The sequence below is a fragment of the Octodon degus genome, unplaced genomic scaffold (genome assembly GCF_000260255.1).
Source record: "Octodon degus isolate 3935 unplaced genomic scaffold, OctDeg1.0 scaffold00072, whole genome shotgun sequence".
NCBI lineage: Eukaryota > Metazoa > Chordata > Mammalia > Rodentia > Octodontidae > Octodon > Octodon degus.
Genome location: NW_004524648.1, coordinates 11,437,146 through 11,452,881, shown reverse-complemented (window position 1 = coordinate 11,452,881; position 15,736 = coordinate 11,437,146). Strand labels below are relative to the sequence as shown.

At 53.8% G+C, this 15,736-nt stretch overlaps 2 protein-coding genes across 4 annotated transcripts in view; one reads left to right on the top strand and one right to left on the bottom strand.

Moving 5' to 3' along the window:
- The first annotated feature begins 4,657 nt into the window (after positions 1–4,657).
- On the top strand, positions 4,658–14,005 carry Nle1 (notchless homolog 1). 3 transcript variants are annotated; one of them, XM_004635516.3, is made up of 13 exons: positions 4,658–4,695; positions 4,826–4,969; positions 6,510–6,727; positions 7,502–7,581; positions 8,993–9,069; positions 9,216–9,313; positions 9,640–9,832; positions 10,337–10,472; positions 10,610–10,656; positions 11,246–11,448; positions 12,873–13,032; positions 13,119–13,189; positions 13,695–14,005. In XM_004635516.3, exons 1-13 carry the CDS (start codon positions 4,678–4,680, stop codon positions 13,705–13,707), a joined length of 1,458 nt encoding a protein of 485 aa, XP_004635573.2. In that variant the 5' UTR covers positions 4,658–4,677; the 3' UTR covers positions 13,708–14,005. The 3 variants fall into 3 exon arrangements, with proteins under 3 accessions (XP_004635573.2, XP_023575791.1, XP_023575793.1); XM_023720023.1 differs by having other exon boundaries at positions 4,667–4,701; XM_023720025.1 differs by lacking the exons at positions 4,658–4,695; positions 4,826–4,969; positions 6,510–6,727; positions 7,502–7,581 and having other exon boundaries at positions 8,989–9,069; positions 9,216–9,288.
- A 1,312-nt stretch (positions 14,006–15,317) lies between these two features.
- Fndc8 (fibronectin type III domain containing 8) overlaps positions 15,318–15,736 on the bottom strand; it is a 7,106-nt gene continuing 6,687 nt past the window's right edge. Inside the window, exon 2 of the mRNA XM_004635515.2 lies at positions 15,318–15,636. Coding sequence (XP_004635572.1) covers positions 15,484–15,636 — 153 coding nt within the window. The 3' untranslated portion in view covers positions 15,318–15,483. The remainder of the gene's footprint in view (positions 15,637–15,736) is intronic.

Genomic DNA, 15,736 nt, shown 5'->3' with positions numbered 1-15,736 from the left:
GCCATCTGTCAGGATGGACCAGCCTGGTCAGCTCGTAGCTCCAGGCCCCGAGCAGGGCTCCTGGCCTGAGATCCAGAACTCCAGATCCAACCGCACCAGGGCGCAGGGTGGGGATTCTGCCTGGACTGGACCCACTCCCAACAACCCCGAATCCTGAAGGGCACTACATTGGCTTGGACCTTGGTCCCCGTTGAAGAGGTATCCACATCCCTGTGCTTCCTTTGTCCCCCCTAGCCCAGTAGATGAAGCCACCACCCCAGAGGCCTGAAAGCCCTCAGCGCCTCCTCCTTGTCCCTCCCAACCAGCTCACCCTCTCTGCAGTGCTGCCTCTTCCCTCTGCTACACCCCCAGGCTCTCACATTCACAGTGGCCAGCGGCCTCTGCCTCCTCTTCCACCCTACAGAGGAGATTTTATCACCCCAGCTAGTGGCTCCACACCATATTTGGGCACAGGAGCAGGTGTCCCTGTAGTCTGTCACTGATACTCAAGGCCCTCGCCCTCCCCAGAGTGGACAGTCATGGCCACGTGGAGGAGCTGGCCATCCTCTTCCCCTTGACTACCCTGGCTGGGGTGGGGTGGAGGTGGGGGCTCTCTGACATGCATTCTCCCAAGACTAAAAGAGACAGCAGAGACAGGAACCACCTCCCCCAACACAGACGCCCCTTGCTGGGCACAGCTCTAATGCCCCTTCCCCACCTCCCTCCAGATAAACAACCTCTTCCCCCCTTCCCTGCTATTTTAGGAGCAGAGTGACAGCTGATAGACAGGCGGACTTGGACACAGAACAGCTGCCCAGGTCCTCAACCAACTGGAGACTTCCAGAAATGTCTTTGTGGAGGGAGGGGAAGGCCAGGAGGAGGAAACATGCTTGCTTCTCCCATTGGTCCTCGTTTCCTGTGCCTTAGCCTTCTCCTCCTACCTTTGGCTGTTGAAAATGTCCTTGCTTCTCAGGAAGACCAATAGGACTGGCTACCTCAGGGCAGCCTGAGTGGGCTGCTGTTTGGGTACTTGTGCTGTCTGCTGCCCTCCCTCTATGACTGAATCCGTTAGCCACGTCCCCCTATCTGACATGTGGCCAGAGGTGGGGGGCTGTGCTTCTCCCCCACCAGATGGAAATCTCATGGGCTGGAGACTGAGAGCTGTGACCCCCACCTTCCCACAGGGACCACTCTTCAGGTTTCCCTCATCAGAAGAGGACCCTCTTGGGCCTGGTGCATTCACCACCACAGCCGGGTTGTCTGGGACAGCCAGCGGAGAGGCCCCAAGGCCTAATTCCAAGACTGTCTTCATTGGATGCAGACATCCCTCCTGCTCCCCAGGGTGTCCAAGTCAGACCCAGAATCTTCCTCCCAGAGGCCAAGGGCAGTAGCTCTGGCAGCTTGGCTCCCCTGGAGAAAGAGAAGCCTGGCAGAGTCAATGCCTGATGTGTGCTTTCTGAATGAATGAATGAATGAATGAATGAATGAATGAATGAATGGCATCTTCATGCTGATGCATTTCCCCATTCACCTCTACTCTTCACTGTTCCCTATATATCTCCAATTTACCTGAAAGAGACTAAACAAGATGCATAGACCAAGTCATCCACCCTATATTATGTTCTCTTCCATGACCTTGGACATGTGGAAACAGAGTTAAGAGATCTTGGACAGGTTCTACTGTCCTGCTGAGTATAAGGCTCAGTTTAACATGTTTTGTTTTGAGATGAAATCTTGCTATATTGCCCAAACTGGTTTCAAACTCCTGCCCTCAAACAATCTTCCTGCCTCAGCCACCCAAGTAATTGGGACCGCAGATATGGGCCACCATCTCTTGCTAAACATGTTTGTTGAATGAATGAATGAATGAATGAATGAATGAATGAATGAATGAATTCCCTGTCTTGTGGTATCACAAACCATAAGCCTTATTAATGGAGCAAGCAGTGAAGTAATATTAAAAGATCTCACCATTAGCAGAGACCTTTGGTTCTGTGACTTTAGAGCCAAAGATCCTAGATTCAAATCCCAATTCAGTAATTCCTTCCACAAGCATTTCCTATGCATCTTGTATATACCAGAAACTGAATAATGGAAGCAGAGAACACTCACAAAGACAAAGAATTATGTCCTAGTGTCCTATTCCCTTACCTATTCCAAGTGTCTCTAACAGGGGCTGGTGGGATGGCTCAGTGGTCTGAAGCACCTACTTAGAACAAGCTTTAGCAAAAACCCGGGGACCGCGGTTCAATCCCCCAGCACCACATGCCAGCCAGCCCTGCCCCCGGGTGGGCTGAGCTGGCCACACACACACACACACACACACACACAAATAAATAAATAAATAAATAAATAAATAAATAAATAAATAAAAGTGTCCCTAACAGCGTGTGGTATAGAGCAGGCACTCAGTAAAATAGGTTGATTGAATGACTAGAATAATTCCATGGATCTGTGATTTCTAGTTTTGTTGTTTGTTTGTTTGTTTGTTTGTTTGTTTGTTTTTTGCGGAACCGGGGATTGAAATCTGTGATTTCTAACTATGAGGAAAAGGAGGATGTCTGAAAAACACAAATCTGGGTAATGTGATGTTTTAGAGAAAAATTTCCTGAATGAGAAATGAGTTAATATATAAGTAGAGTTCCAAAAGCAATATCTGGAAGAGAGCAGGTGGTCATACCTTTGTTGAGTGGGTGGATGGATGGATGGATGGATGGATGGAAGGAAGGATGGATGGATGGATGGATGGATGGATGGATGGATGGAAGGGTAGGTGGAGAAATATTAAGGAAAGTTGGAAGAATGAAGAACTGTTTCTGAAATAGCTGGCGAGGGCTACCCTAGCAGAATTCTACAGGCTGGGAGGCTTAAACAACAGTCATAGACTTTCTAGCAGGTCTGGAGTGGAGAAATCCAACATGATGGCACCATCACTGTTGGTTTCCGGCAAGGCCTCTCTCCTCTGCTTGAAGACAGCTGTCTTCTCAGTTCACAGGGCCTCTTCTCAAGTGTGAGATCTAAACACAACGGAGGGAGGGAGGGAGGGACAGGGACAGAGAGGGGGCAGAAGGAGCAGGGAAGCGCTCTAAATTCTGTTTCTCTTCATTTATTTATTCATTTATTTATTTATTTATTGAATCTTCTCATCCTCTTTATTTTTATTTATTTATTTATGTGTGTGTGTGTGTGTGTGTGTGTGTGTGTGGCCAGCTCAGCCCACCAGGGGGCGGGGCTGGCTGGCTTGTGGAGCTGGGGGATTGAACCGCGGTCCCTGTGCTTTGCTTAGCTTAGCTTGTTCTCAGTGGGTGCTTTAGACCACTGAACCATCTCACCAGCCCTGTTTCTCTTCTTATAAGGGCACCAACTCTGTGGGATTGGGGCCTTGCTTTTGTGACTTTACTTAACCTTTACCACCTCCTTAAAGACCTATATTCTTTGATCTATGTATTTGGGGAAAGATGGCTTAGTCTTTTTTTTTTTTTTTTTTGTGGAACCAGGGATTGAACTCAGGCCCTTGCGCTTGCCAGGGAAGCGCTTATTCCACTGAGCCATTTCCCCGCCCCGATGGCTCAGTCTTTAAGTGCCCCAGACAGAGAAAACTGTTTATGGAAAGGCCCAGGTTCAGGAAGAGCCCAGAAAATGCCAGAAGGATTTGATCTTCAAGAGAGAAAGGTGGCTGGAGATCTCAAAGCTGAACGCCATACACAGGAGCCTGGTCTATTCCTACATGTCAGAGAGCCAGGCCAGGGTTTTAAGGGAAACACTTTGTCAGTAACAGATCAGGTTTGAGGGTTGAAAAGGGGAGTGTGGAGAATGCGTGAGAGGAGATGTTTGGGGGACACACAGGGAGTGACGGCGACTCAGCATCATTAATGTAGCTGTACAGCTGCAGAGAACAAGCAACTAGGTGAGGCACAAAGGACAGAGCCTCCAACCGCTGCAGGACAGGGAGCCAGGGACGGCAGAGCGGTTGCTGAGGAGCCCGGGTGCCCCCACAGGAAAGCTCCCATTCGCCGCGCTCCGCGTCAGACCCTCGTCTGCAACACGGGGAGAAAAGAGGGCCGTGAGAACTACATGAGCTAAGCCCTGCCGAACCCCGCCTGACGCAATGCTGCCATGCTTTCGTAGTCCATATTTTCAGAATGTAAAGCCCACATTCATCACCGAGAACTAGTACCTATCTGTAACACACACATCTGGATTCTTTTTACCCCCAGAGCGCCCAGCCTGTGCCTCTCCCCTTTGCCTCTCGACGCAATGTTATCATTAGCACGATTCTCATTCTGTACAGTGTTGGTAACTGTAGAGACTGATTGCTTCTGTGCTCACCAAATATTATTCACTGGACCCTGCCCTCAGCCCTATAGTTGGTTCCTGATTTTATAAGCCACCCCTGAAGGGGGAGGCTGCCTGGAACACAGCCCATTCAGCCTCTGTCCGGCAAATTAATTTCTCTCTTAGCTCCTCGGTTTCCTCCTCCGTGAAACGGGGCAAGAATTTGTGTTGTTACTGCATTCTAAGCACACAGGAATTCACGAATTAATTAACGAATTAATTGACAGGGCGCCAGCAGAAGCCGGGCGCGGCGTGACTCCACCTCCGGACGCCAGGGGGCGCTGTGGCCGGCGGCGGCCGCTCTTGGCACGGAGGCGGCGCTCTGCTTGTCCCGAGCCTTTCTGTTCCACGTGGGGAGGCAGGATGGCGGCGGAGACTGTGGTGGGTGTGAGCGCGTGGGGCGCGGGCGCCGCGGCTCGGCTCCGGCCGGGTCCCCGAGGCTGGAGGGAGGCGAAACGGAGACCTAGCGGCCGGGCGCCCGCGCTGACAGCCGCCCTACTTGTTCGCTCAGGCCGAGGCGGCGGCGCCCGACGTGCAGCGGCTGCTGGTGCAGTTCCAGGATGAGGGCGGGCAGCTGCTGGGCTCCGCGTTCGACGTGCCGGTGGACATCACCCCCGAGCGGCTGCAGCTCGTGTGCAACGCGCTGCTGGCGCAGGTGAGCGGGCCCGGGGGCACCGGGACACCGAGGGTCGGGGGTTCGAGGGCCCGCCTGTTCGGGACCTGGGAGGCCGACGTCGCCTGGGTCCCCACCTGTCGCCCGGAGAGGACCGGAGATGGCAGCAGCGCGAAAGTACCTTGAGCATCAGATTTCCCTGTGGAGAGGATGCGTTTGTTTGTTGGCACCGGAAATCGAACTCGGGACCTTGCCCTTGCATTTTGCACGCGTTGAGTGCGGTGGTACCCTCACTCCTCGTCACGGCCCCAAAGAGGAGACACTTTAATTTTCTCCGTGTGACAGCGTGAAAGTATTAAATTATTAGCTCAGTGCTGCGCAGTAGGTGGAGAGATTTGGAACTGAAACCAAAATCAGCCTCAAAAGCCGTGCTCTTAACCTTTTAGCCAGTTTATGAAGAGCTGCTGTCCGGGAGGTGTGCCCGAAGTGCAGCTCCTGGACCAGACCTAAGCCAGCCCCAAACACGGGTTTGTTGAACGCACAAATGAATGGATGGATGGATGGATGGATGGATGGATGGATTTCCTGTGCTCATGTAACCCAGACCCTGTGCTTCACTTTTGGAGCATGCAACGAGGGAGTATTAAAGGATCTCACTATTAGCAGAGAGCAGTAGTTCTGTGACCTTAGGGCCAAGGGATCCTCGATTCAGATCCTGATTCAGTAATTCATTCCACAAGTATTATACTTCCGGAGTGACTGCGCTTTTAACCAGCTGTGTGAATGCTTGTTACACAGGTGCTGCATGGTCTGTTGGTCTGGAAAACACTGTATAATGTGCTATGCTAACCTTAATCCTGGACTTTACCGTTCTTTTTGAAGAATCTACATTAGCCGTTAGCAACAAGACTTTGAACTAGTTACTTACATGCTCTGAGCCTGTTTTTTAATCCATCAAGAGGGGATATTAATGTCTGTTTCCCAGGGCTGTTGTGAAATGCAGATAAAAGGTTTCATGTCATATAAGTGACCAGAGATTGCTCTTCAAGGATTAAAAATATCTTGCTCAATGCAGAATCGGGAGGTTATCCCAAGCAGGGATAAAGAAGGCAGTGGGACACAGTCCTTCTGAACAGCAGCAAGCGACCTGGGCAGAGGTGTTCTGTGCACACCCTTTGTCTCAGTCACTCTTCTCTCGTTACTGGGCAAATACCCAACACTCAAAATGAAGGAAGGAAAGGCTTATATAGCTCACAGTCACTGGAGGTTTCAGTCCATACTCAGCTGACTCCAAGGCAAAGTGGCACCATTAGCGGAGAGCAACCTTTCGAGGTGGTGACAAACAGCAGAGAGCAAAGGGCATGGCAGCAGCTCAGGCAGCTAGCCAGCCTCTGACCCCTCCTTGCCTTGTAATGCAGATTACCTGCCCCAGGGCAGGTGCAGCAGCTATATCCACCATAATCAATCGCAAACTCCAGAAGCTGCCCCAGGACTGCATGAGGCTGGGGGGGGAGGGGGGGGAACCTATACCCAAACCATAACACCCTTCAATGTAAGAGCTGTCTTTATGTTTGTCCTTCAGGAGGATCCCCTGCCCCTGGCGTTCTATGTTCACGATGCTGAGATCGTGTCCTCCCTGGGGAAGACCTTGGAATCCCAAGCAGTGGAGACAGAGAAGGTCGTAGACATCATCTACCAACCACAGGCCATCTTCAGGGTCCGGGCTGTGACTCGCTGCACCAGCTCCTTAGAAGGTCACAGCGAAGCAGTCATTTCTGTGGCCTTCAGCCCCACAGGAAAGTAAGGACAGTAGCACGGTTGTGGAGATGGTAGCTAGGCTCGGCATTTGACTAGAATGGGGAGAGTCGGCCAGAATTAACATCAATGGGGCCTCAGGGTGCCTATCTTAGACTTGAGCTCTAGGTTCAAGTGCGAAGTAGGGGACTTCGCTATTGAGATTTGGTCTCTAAAGCCTAGAGGACACCAGCCTTTAAGAGAGCCCTTCCTGGACTTCATACTGGGGATCCCAGCTGCAAACTCAGCTCTAGCCCTCCCAAGTTATATGGCTTGGACAAATCACTTCACCTTCCCAAGTTTATTTCCTTGTGAAACTGGGATTCCTTTCAAAAACTTTTTTATAAGACTAGAGGTTTGTGGGGCTGGGGAGATGGCTCAATAGAATAAACACTTGCCTGGCAAGCACAGGGGCCTGAGTTCAATCCCCAGTTCCAAAAAAAAAAAACTAGAGGTCTAGCCGAGCAATAGAAGGCCTGCCTATGCCTATCCATGCAGGAGGCCCTGTGGTTGATACTGAGTATGGCCAAAAAAGTTGGTTACTGTTTCTGTCGGAAGGGTAGCAGACAAACCCATGCAGTGCACACCTGTAACTGTAGCTACTGAGGAGACTGAGGCAGGAGAATTACACATCAGCCTTAGTCAGCCTACTGAATCCTGTCTCAAAAAGGGCTGGGGGAGTGTAGCCTGGTGCTCCCTGGGTTCCATTCCCAGTACCACTGAAATGGGGGGCAGAGAGGGAGAAGTGGCCTCAGCTGCAGTTGTGACCTCTCTTCCCAGGTACCTGGCCAGTGGCTCTGGAGACACTACGGTGCGCTTTTGGGACCTCACCACGGAGACACCACATTTCACATGCAAGGGTCAGTATGCCTCTAGCCACTTAGAGGACCTCTGTGCAGTGGCAGGGCGCTGATTTGCCCTGCCCATTAGCTCCTAGGGTGGTCTAGAGCTGATTCCACCCCTTAAGATCCAGTTCAGTGTCGTCTGTCCCCGGGTAGAGGCCCTTACGCCTCACCACCCACTTACAAACTAGCAGACACTGGGGCAGAGTTAGTGTGCGCCTGTCAGGAGAGCCTGACCTGGAAGCAGAGTCCAGACTTCAGCATGCATGAGATCACCCAGAATACAGATTGGTAGTAGGTCCCACCCCAAGATCTTTTGGGTTGAAGGTAGGACCTGAGTTTTGTTTGTTTTGTACTGTAGATTGAACCCAGGATCTTGTGCTTGCCAGGCAGGTGCTTAAGCCACTGAGCTCTCTCCCCAGCCCTAGGACCTGAGAATTTGCATTCCTAATACATTGTAGGTGTGCTGATGCTGCTGGTCTGGGGACCACACTAGGAGAATTGCTATTATATCCCAGACTAGCCAGCGACCGCTTGTGCGCAGGGTGGATCCCTGAAGTCTTAAGCTTGAGTTTTCACATCGGGAAAGTGAGCATAATTCTTCCTTTGTTCCCTGTGTTAGGTCTGTTTTGAGAGTTACAAGGAGTGATGTGTGGAGACCCTTCACACCACAGGTCCCCCACCTCTGTGGCACTGGGTGCTGTGATGGAAGACAGTTCTTCCACAGAGCAGTGGAGGGGGATGATTGAAACGTGTTGTTTATTGTGTACTTTATTACTGTAAAGTACACAAAATAATAATTATAGCTCACTGTAGTATAGAATCATTGGGAGCCCTCAGCTTGTTTCCTTGCAGCCAGACCTGCATTGGGGTGATGGGAGACAGGGAGTGTTGTTTATGTCTAGTCGACTCCATAATCTTGCTGTCAACCTCCCTGCACATGTCAGTCTGCATTCGGAGCTGCTCCCCAGTACTAGCATCACTGCCTGCGCCCCACCTCACATCACCAGGCACTAGATTCTCCTAAGGGGCGCACACCCTAGGTCCTCGCCTGTGCAGTTCACAGTGGGGTGTAGCTCCAATGAGGCTGTAATGCGTGCCCCCCGACCTGACAGGAGAAGGCCTTCCGGGCCACAGCGTGAGCAGTGAGGAGTGACTGTAAACAGATGACGCTACATCCACTTGCCTGCTGCTCACAGCCTGCTGTGTGGCCTGGTGCCTGTGGACCGTGCCCTGGTCGGAGGCCCCTGAAAGTGACAGCCGTCTGCAGCAGGATGTGTGGTTCTCCCTTGGCCAGGAAAGCCTCCTGTGTGTCCTTTTGTTCTTCCACTCATGTGGCGTTTAGTTAGGGAGTGTCTACATGTCCCTTGTGTTGCTAGTCCAGAGGGGAAGATGGATGGGGTCCCTCCCTTCTTCCCTGCTTTTGTAGGACACAGGCACTGGGTCCTTAGCATATCCTGGTCCCCAGATGGCAAGAAGCTGGCCTCCGGCTGCAAGAATGGCCAGGTAGGTACTTTTGGCATAACTGGGCAGGGGCTTGCGACTCCCTTGGGCATTCAGAATCAGGTTCTGGGGTCTTGGGAGGGGAGTAAGCTAGGGGACCTCTGGTGGGATAGTTTAGAGAGGTTTAATTTGGTGAGTTTCTTCTTCAGATTCTCCTATGGGACCCAAGCACAGGGAACCAGGTGGGCAGGACGCTTGCCGGCCACAGCAAGTGGATCACAGGTCTGAGCTGGGAGCCCCTCCATGCGTAAGTGACACTAACTCAGGCAAATGGGAGGCCTCGAAGCTGCCTCCTTCCCCCTTAATGTGCCTCTTTCCCTGAGGGACAAAGTGGGCATCTAGATGCCAGGGACAGTTGCTGGCAGATGGAGGATGAGGCCTTCCAAGTCCCAACCTGCCCTGCAGTTTGGGGGAAGCTGCTTGTCTAGGCCTGAAAACCATCTTGCAGGCCCCCAGATCATGGGACAGGAAGCTGTCGAGATATTGTGCCCAGCCTTTGAGTTGGGGATGGGAGGTGAGATGGGCAGACAGGTAGCCAGGTCAGAAAAGTTGCATCTGCTTTCCCTTTGCCAGGAACCCTGAGTGCCGCTATGTGGCCAGCAGCTCCAAGGACGGCAGCGTGCGGGTCTGGGACACAGCTGCAGGCCGCTGTGAGCGCGTCCTCACCGGGCACACGCAGTCAGTCACCTGTCTCCGCTGGGGAGGGGACGGCCTTCTGTACTCTGCCTCCCAGGACCGCACCATCAAAGTGTGGAGGGCCCATGATGTGAGAGCCGGGAGGGGCCGGGTGCCCATGGTGGGAGGGCACGTGGCACGTGGGTGCAGTGTCTCCTGAGTGCGCTGGGCGTCCCGTCAGGGAGGTGCTTCTGGGACAGGGGGTTCTGGCATCAGTGCCACACTGCTGTGAGAGTTCCAGCAGCCCTGTTAGCATGCCAGGCTCTGGGAAGTCCTGCTGTGGGAAGCCTGTTTAGATTTTTGCAACGTAACACTTTTATTCTGGTACATTTCTCTCACAAGTGGAGAGGGACTTGGGCCTGGGGAGTAAGATCACAATGAGCAAGATGCATGGGTCTTGGTTCTCCCATGCCGCCCACCCATCTTCTGCGCCTGGCCTCCTAAGGGTAGAGTGGGGTGGATGTGTGTCTGACGTATCTCACTGTGCCGTGGGGTGTGCCGTGTGTGTGTCTCTGTCTGTCTGCCTGTGTCTGTGTGTCTGACTTGGCCCCTGGCCTGGGTGGGTGAATGTCTGAGCTCTCTCCCTTCATCCTAGGGTGTGCTATGCCGGACTCTTCAAGGCCATGGCCACTGGGTGAACACCATGGCACTCAGCACCGACTATGCCCTGCGTACAGGGGCCTTCGAGCCTGCTGAGGCCACAGTCAATGCCCAAGACCTCCAGGGGTCCTGTGAGTGAGTGGGAGAAGAGGGGAGAAGGCTGCCCAGGAAGAAGCCGGTCCTGCAGCGGAAGGGACGTTTCAGCCGCTTGTGTTGGATCTTCTAATCAGTGTTGTTTCTCATCTCTCTCCCTGGGATCTGGACACAGTGCAGGAGCTGAAGGAGAGGGCACTGAGCCGGTACAACCTTGCGCGGGTGAGCGCATGCCCCTCAGCACCCAGCCCGTCTTCTTGCTCTGCTGCCCGAGGCACTCGCCGCTGACCTCTGCCCCCCTTCTCACCCTGCTCACAGCGAGCCTGTTCCGAGGAAAGGTTCTTGCATGTGCTTGTTTGCAGTTCAGTCTTATGATGCTGGAAGCATTTTACTTTGTGTTTTATTTGCTTATTTATTGCATTCCAGGGCACTGCCTTTTAAATTTTACTTAGTTTGTAACAGGACACATTTGACGTGGTGTGAGGTATAAATAAGGCAGATCCTGACACGTTTCCCATCTGGAAGCATCTGGTGCTGCCAGCACCTGTGTCTCCTCGCGGAGACTTCATGTGTACCCATACGTGTCTCCTTACAGACGTACGACCCAGATAGCAAGTCCATTCTATCCTGTCTTACTATTATATATCTTAGGAATCATTCCACATGCACGCATAGGATTTGCTTTCCTTTGGGGGTTACATGCAAGCGAGGGGCCGGCCAGGCCCCACTCCCGCGGCCCTGGCCTCTGTCCCTGGTATGTGTGATCGTTGTCTGACCACATCCAACACGGTGCGCTTTCCGCTGCCCCCAGGGCCAGGGTCCAGAGAGGCTTGTGTCTGGCTCCGATGACTTCACCTTGTTCCTGTGGTCCCCAGCAGAGGACAAGAAGCCCCTTGCACGCATGACAGGACACCAGGCCCTCATCAACCAGGTGCTCTTCTCTCCTGACTCGCGCATCGTGGCCAGTGCTTCCTTTGACAAGTCCATCAAGCTGTGGGACGGCAGGACGGGCAAGTGAGTTGAGGGCTGGGCTGTTCCTCTGTGGGCAGTGGCAGGAGCGAGGTGATGCCACCTCCCACCTGTGTAGCCTGGGCTAAGGTTTCCTGAGCCTCTGCTTCTCTTCTGTAGTACAAGGACATCCTACCTCTCAGGAGCTACAAGGGTGAATTAGATGGTACTAAATGGACATTAAAAATAGTCATCCAGGGCCAGGAATATCCCTCAGCAGCACAGTACCTGCCCGGCAAGTTCAGGATCCTGCATTCAATTCCTGGTACCCAAAAAAAAGTGCTAGTTCACTCCATATTGAAGGAGAGAAACGGCCAAGGGCCAGGCATGCTGCAGGCCACGAGACGATGAAAAGTAGCTGGGTTAGTGATGTAGTCAGTGTTGTCTTCCTCGGGGTAAGGTCCACAGACAGGTGCATTGGCACTTGCCGGAGCTTGGTAGAAATGGGAAGTTGTGGCCTCCAGCCTAGCCTTGGGCATCAGAATCTGCATTTTATCAAGGTTGGGGGGGGGGGGAGTCACAGGGGACCCTGATGCATGCACGTGATTCTGCTGCCAGTTGAGGTCTGAGAAGGCCTGGGGAGGATGTTTAGCATCCTCAGGGTTAGGTAGGTTGGTGGTGAGGCAGAGACGGGTGCAAGAAAAGGGAACCCTCGAGAGTGATGAAGAGGAACTGATGGGTCTGGCATTGAGTGTTTTCATGCAGCAACTCCTTGAAGTATTTAATTCGGTTTTTTCTTTTCTTTTTTCTTCTCCCCTCCCCTTCCTCCTCTCCTCCCCTCCCCCTCCCCTCCCTCTCTTCTCTTGGAGAAAACTGCCCAGGCAGGTGGTATTCTTGTATCACCTCAGCACTGGGGGAGGACCAGGAGGATCACAAGTTTGAATCCCACCTGGGCAACTTAGCCAGATCATGCCTCAAAATAAAGCAGGCTAGGGCCAGGGAGATAGCTCAAGTAGAATAAGTGCTTACCTGGCAAGTGCAAGGTCCTGAGTTCAATACCCAGCATGGCAAAAAAAAAAAAAACAAGCTAGGCTAAAGGTGCAGCTCAGCGTGAAGGCCCTGGGTTTTATTGACCTGAACAAGATGGAAACTGAGCCTCAGCGAGGCCTATGGCTGTCACCTGCCAGCAGGCCGCTTCAGGGGTGCTGGGCAGGCGGGCTAAGCAGGTGGCTGCCTTGGCATGTGAGGCACGCGGGTCCGTGCGGGCAGGGAGGCCTGGCTAGAGGCATCGTGAAGCAGCTCCTTTGGAGCTTTGCAGCGTGGTTGTGAACACAGCAATGAAAATGCCGAGGCATGGGGGCCAGACTGCATGGTTTTGCAAAAGGTCCCGGTCATTCTGAGAGGCAGCTGAAGTTAGGAACCACTGGTGGAGTGGGGACCCTCATACCTATCTGAGGATCTGACATCCATCTCCGTCTTCTCTGGCCCAGGTACCTGGCTTCGCTGCGTGGCCACGTAGCCGCCGTGTACCAGATCGCGTGGTCAGCCGACAGCCGGCTGTTGGTCAGCGGCAGCAGTGACAGCACATTGAAGGTGTGGGACGTGAAGGCCCAGAAGCTGGCCACAGACCTACCAGGCCATGCGGATGAGGTAGGGCTGACCCCACGGACAGGGTACTGAATTGCATGTGGCCCTCCTCCCCATGGCACTTCACCGCCCCACCCCTCCTGGTTTAGGTCTACGCTGTCGACTGGAGTCCAGATGGCCAGAGAGTGGCAAGTGGTGGGAAGGACAAGTGCCTGCGGATGTGAGTGTGTGGAGGCAGGGGCTGGGGTGCCCCGTCCCCGCCCTCAGTTAGTCCCTCTGCATTCTCTCCCTGTGGCATGGAGTTCTGAGGGACCTTTCCCGTGCACCCTGTCTTGAGTGGTTTGTGGAGTCAGTTTCTCGGTGGCCGGTGGGGGCACCAGAAGACTCAGGCCACTCCAGCAGGCATGTCTGGGTCTCCAGCTCGAGGCAGTACGTCAGGACTCTGGAGTCCTGAAACCAGAGTTCCGGTCTTGGTTGTGCTTTTGAGTGGGCAGGCAGGGAGGAGTTGGTTAAGTTTTCTCTTGGGACTTAGCAAGCCTTACATAGACTAGAGGATCCCAGATAGGAGGGTGAACACCTAAAGACCTCACTGGTGGCGGGCATCCCAGTGGCCACGTCTGCATGGAGGTCTGGGCTTAGACAGAGATGGTGCCAGGCGAAGGTACACTGCGGGCTCCTCCAATTACAGGCAGGATTCCCATCTTGTTTCCCTCCTGTCTCCACAGATGGAGGAGATGACAGTCCCTACAGTGCTGGACCCAGCCTTTGCCCGCTACCTCCCTGATAGAACAAGGCGGGGGGGTGGCAGTGCATGCACCCTCCCCTCCAGTGGTGGCTTCGATGGCCACGGCATCTTCCGTGGTTCCCCTGCCTGTAGCATGCCCCAGAGGTGGAAATCAGGGTCTCAGGAGGCTAGCGGTGAATGTGGCCATGGGCAGCATTCTGTTCCTCACTGATGGGGAGTGGGGTGGGAGGGAGGGCAGGCTCTGTGTGGGCCCCCCTGCTGGTCCCTGCTCCTCCTGTGCTCAGTTCAGACTCCAGGTTCTGTGGCCAAATAAATAACTTATATTTTGTGTGTGAGTTTTAATTCTTTGTTATAGAATCCAGGGCTCGGCTGAGGACTGCTAAATCCATGTGGCCTCCTCCCATGCTCTGGATGACCCCCAAGCTGTACTGACTTCCTGGAAAGCAAGGGTGGAACGGCAGGTGAGAGGCTGTGCTGTCTGTGGTCTGCAGCACTGTCAGTGAGCTCGGTGTGGCTAGGGATGGAACTTCGGTCTCGCTCACTGATGGCCGCAGCACGGACACCGCCAGCCCTGCTCCAGGATGCTTCGGCCTCTCGCGCCCCACAAGTACAGCCTGCTGAGCACTGAGCACTGCTGGGCTCAGGCCGGAGAGAGGACAACCATGGCCATGGGGACCTGGGTGACAGCAATGTGGGCAGCGCTGGGAGAGCTGTTGCAGGTGTGGGCATGATGTATAGGGAGCACTGTTCTCTGGCCCTTGAGCCTTTCCAAGCTGGGTTTAAAGCACCGCCAAGTCCTTTGAGTTGTAAGCTGTTGCTAGTAGTTCTAGCAACAAATGAATAGAATGCCCGTGCAGACCTCCTCGGACTCCTGACCAAGACTGCGGTGGCGTGCACACTTAGCCTCTGCTTCTTCCTGCGCCAGGTGCCAACCATGCACAGGTTGGTCCTCTAAGCTGTCCTTGTAGGAAGAGCTCAGGGCTTGGGCACATCTACCATCGCCTTCCTTCTTACCCTCTCATAAGCACATCTTCCCTCTTAGCTGTGGTTCCCAGCCTCCACCTTGCACCTCCGCAGTGAGGGTAAAGGGAGCCCCCAGCCGCGGAGCAGCTCCCTGCTGCTGAGTCCCGGTTCCGCTGTGCCCGTACTGACCCTGCACCCAGGCCTGCAGTCTCATCCCCATACTTTAGTGAGCTCCCTGGCCCAGGAAGCTTGTCACCTGCCCATGCTCTCCCTTCCTGTAAGAGGAGGAGCCAGAATTCAAGCAGAAGCTGCCCCTACTTGGACGCTTTGTGCTGCATCCCTCTAGAGCTCAGATCTAGTGCTGATCTTCGGCCGCCACATCTGTCCACTGCTCTCAGTCCTTGTGAAGACTGCCCCACAGGGCAGGAGCGAAGGCAGAGCCAAGGAGCAGGGTGGTAGCAATGTCCCCACAGTCCAGCTACCCTCCATTCTACTCCACCACCATCCTGACTTCATCCTGGCAAAAGCTAGGAGGTGGGTGGCAGCCGGCCTGGCGTGGCTGAGGCTGTCTAGAAGCAGGAAGCAGAACTTGGGGTTGCTGGGTGACGTGCAGTTCTTTAATGGGGGTGGGGAGCTGCAGTGTTTCTGGGTGAATTTGGCCCTGGCCCAGGGATGGCCTCGTACCAGTACCGCCAGGCCCTGCGCTGGCAGGGTAGTCAGTCCGTGATTTCTCTGGCGAGTTTAATTCCTGAGGGCCCTGGGCCAAGGCTGATGGCCAGCCAACCAGGGGTGCCCTGGGCCCTCAGCTAGTAGGGAGATAGGTATTCCAGGTCCTCCACCTTCCGCATGTCCTCCGGCCCCATGCACACCATCCTCCGCTGGGGTTCCTTGCGCTTCACAGTGATCTGGATGGGGCTGCTCTCAGGGAAGCTGCTCAGGTCCCTGGCCATAGTTGAAAACTGAAGTGAAACAAGAAAACCACTTCTGCTTTAAAAAAGAAAAACATCTCTGAATTCCTCCCCAGACCCAAGCCTGGCTCTCCATTTCTATCATCTTTTT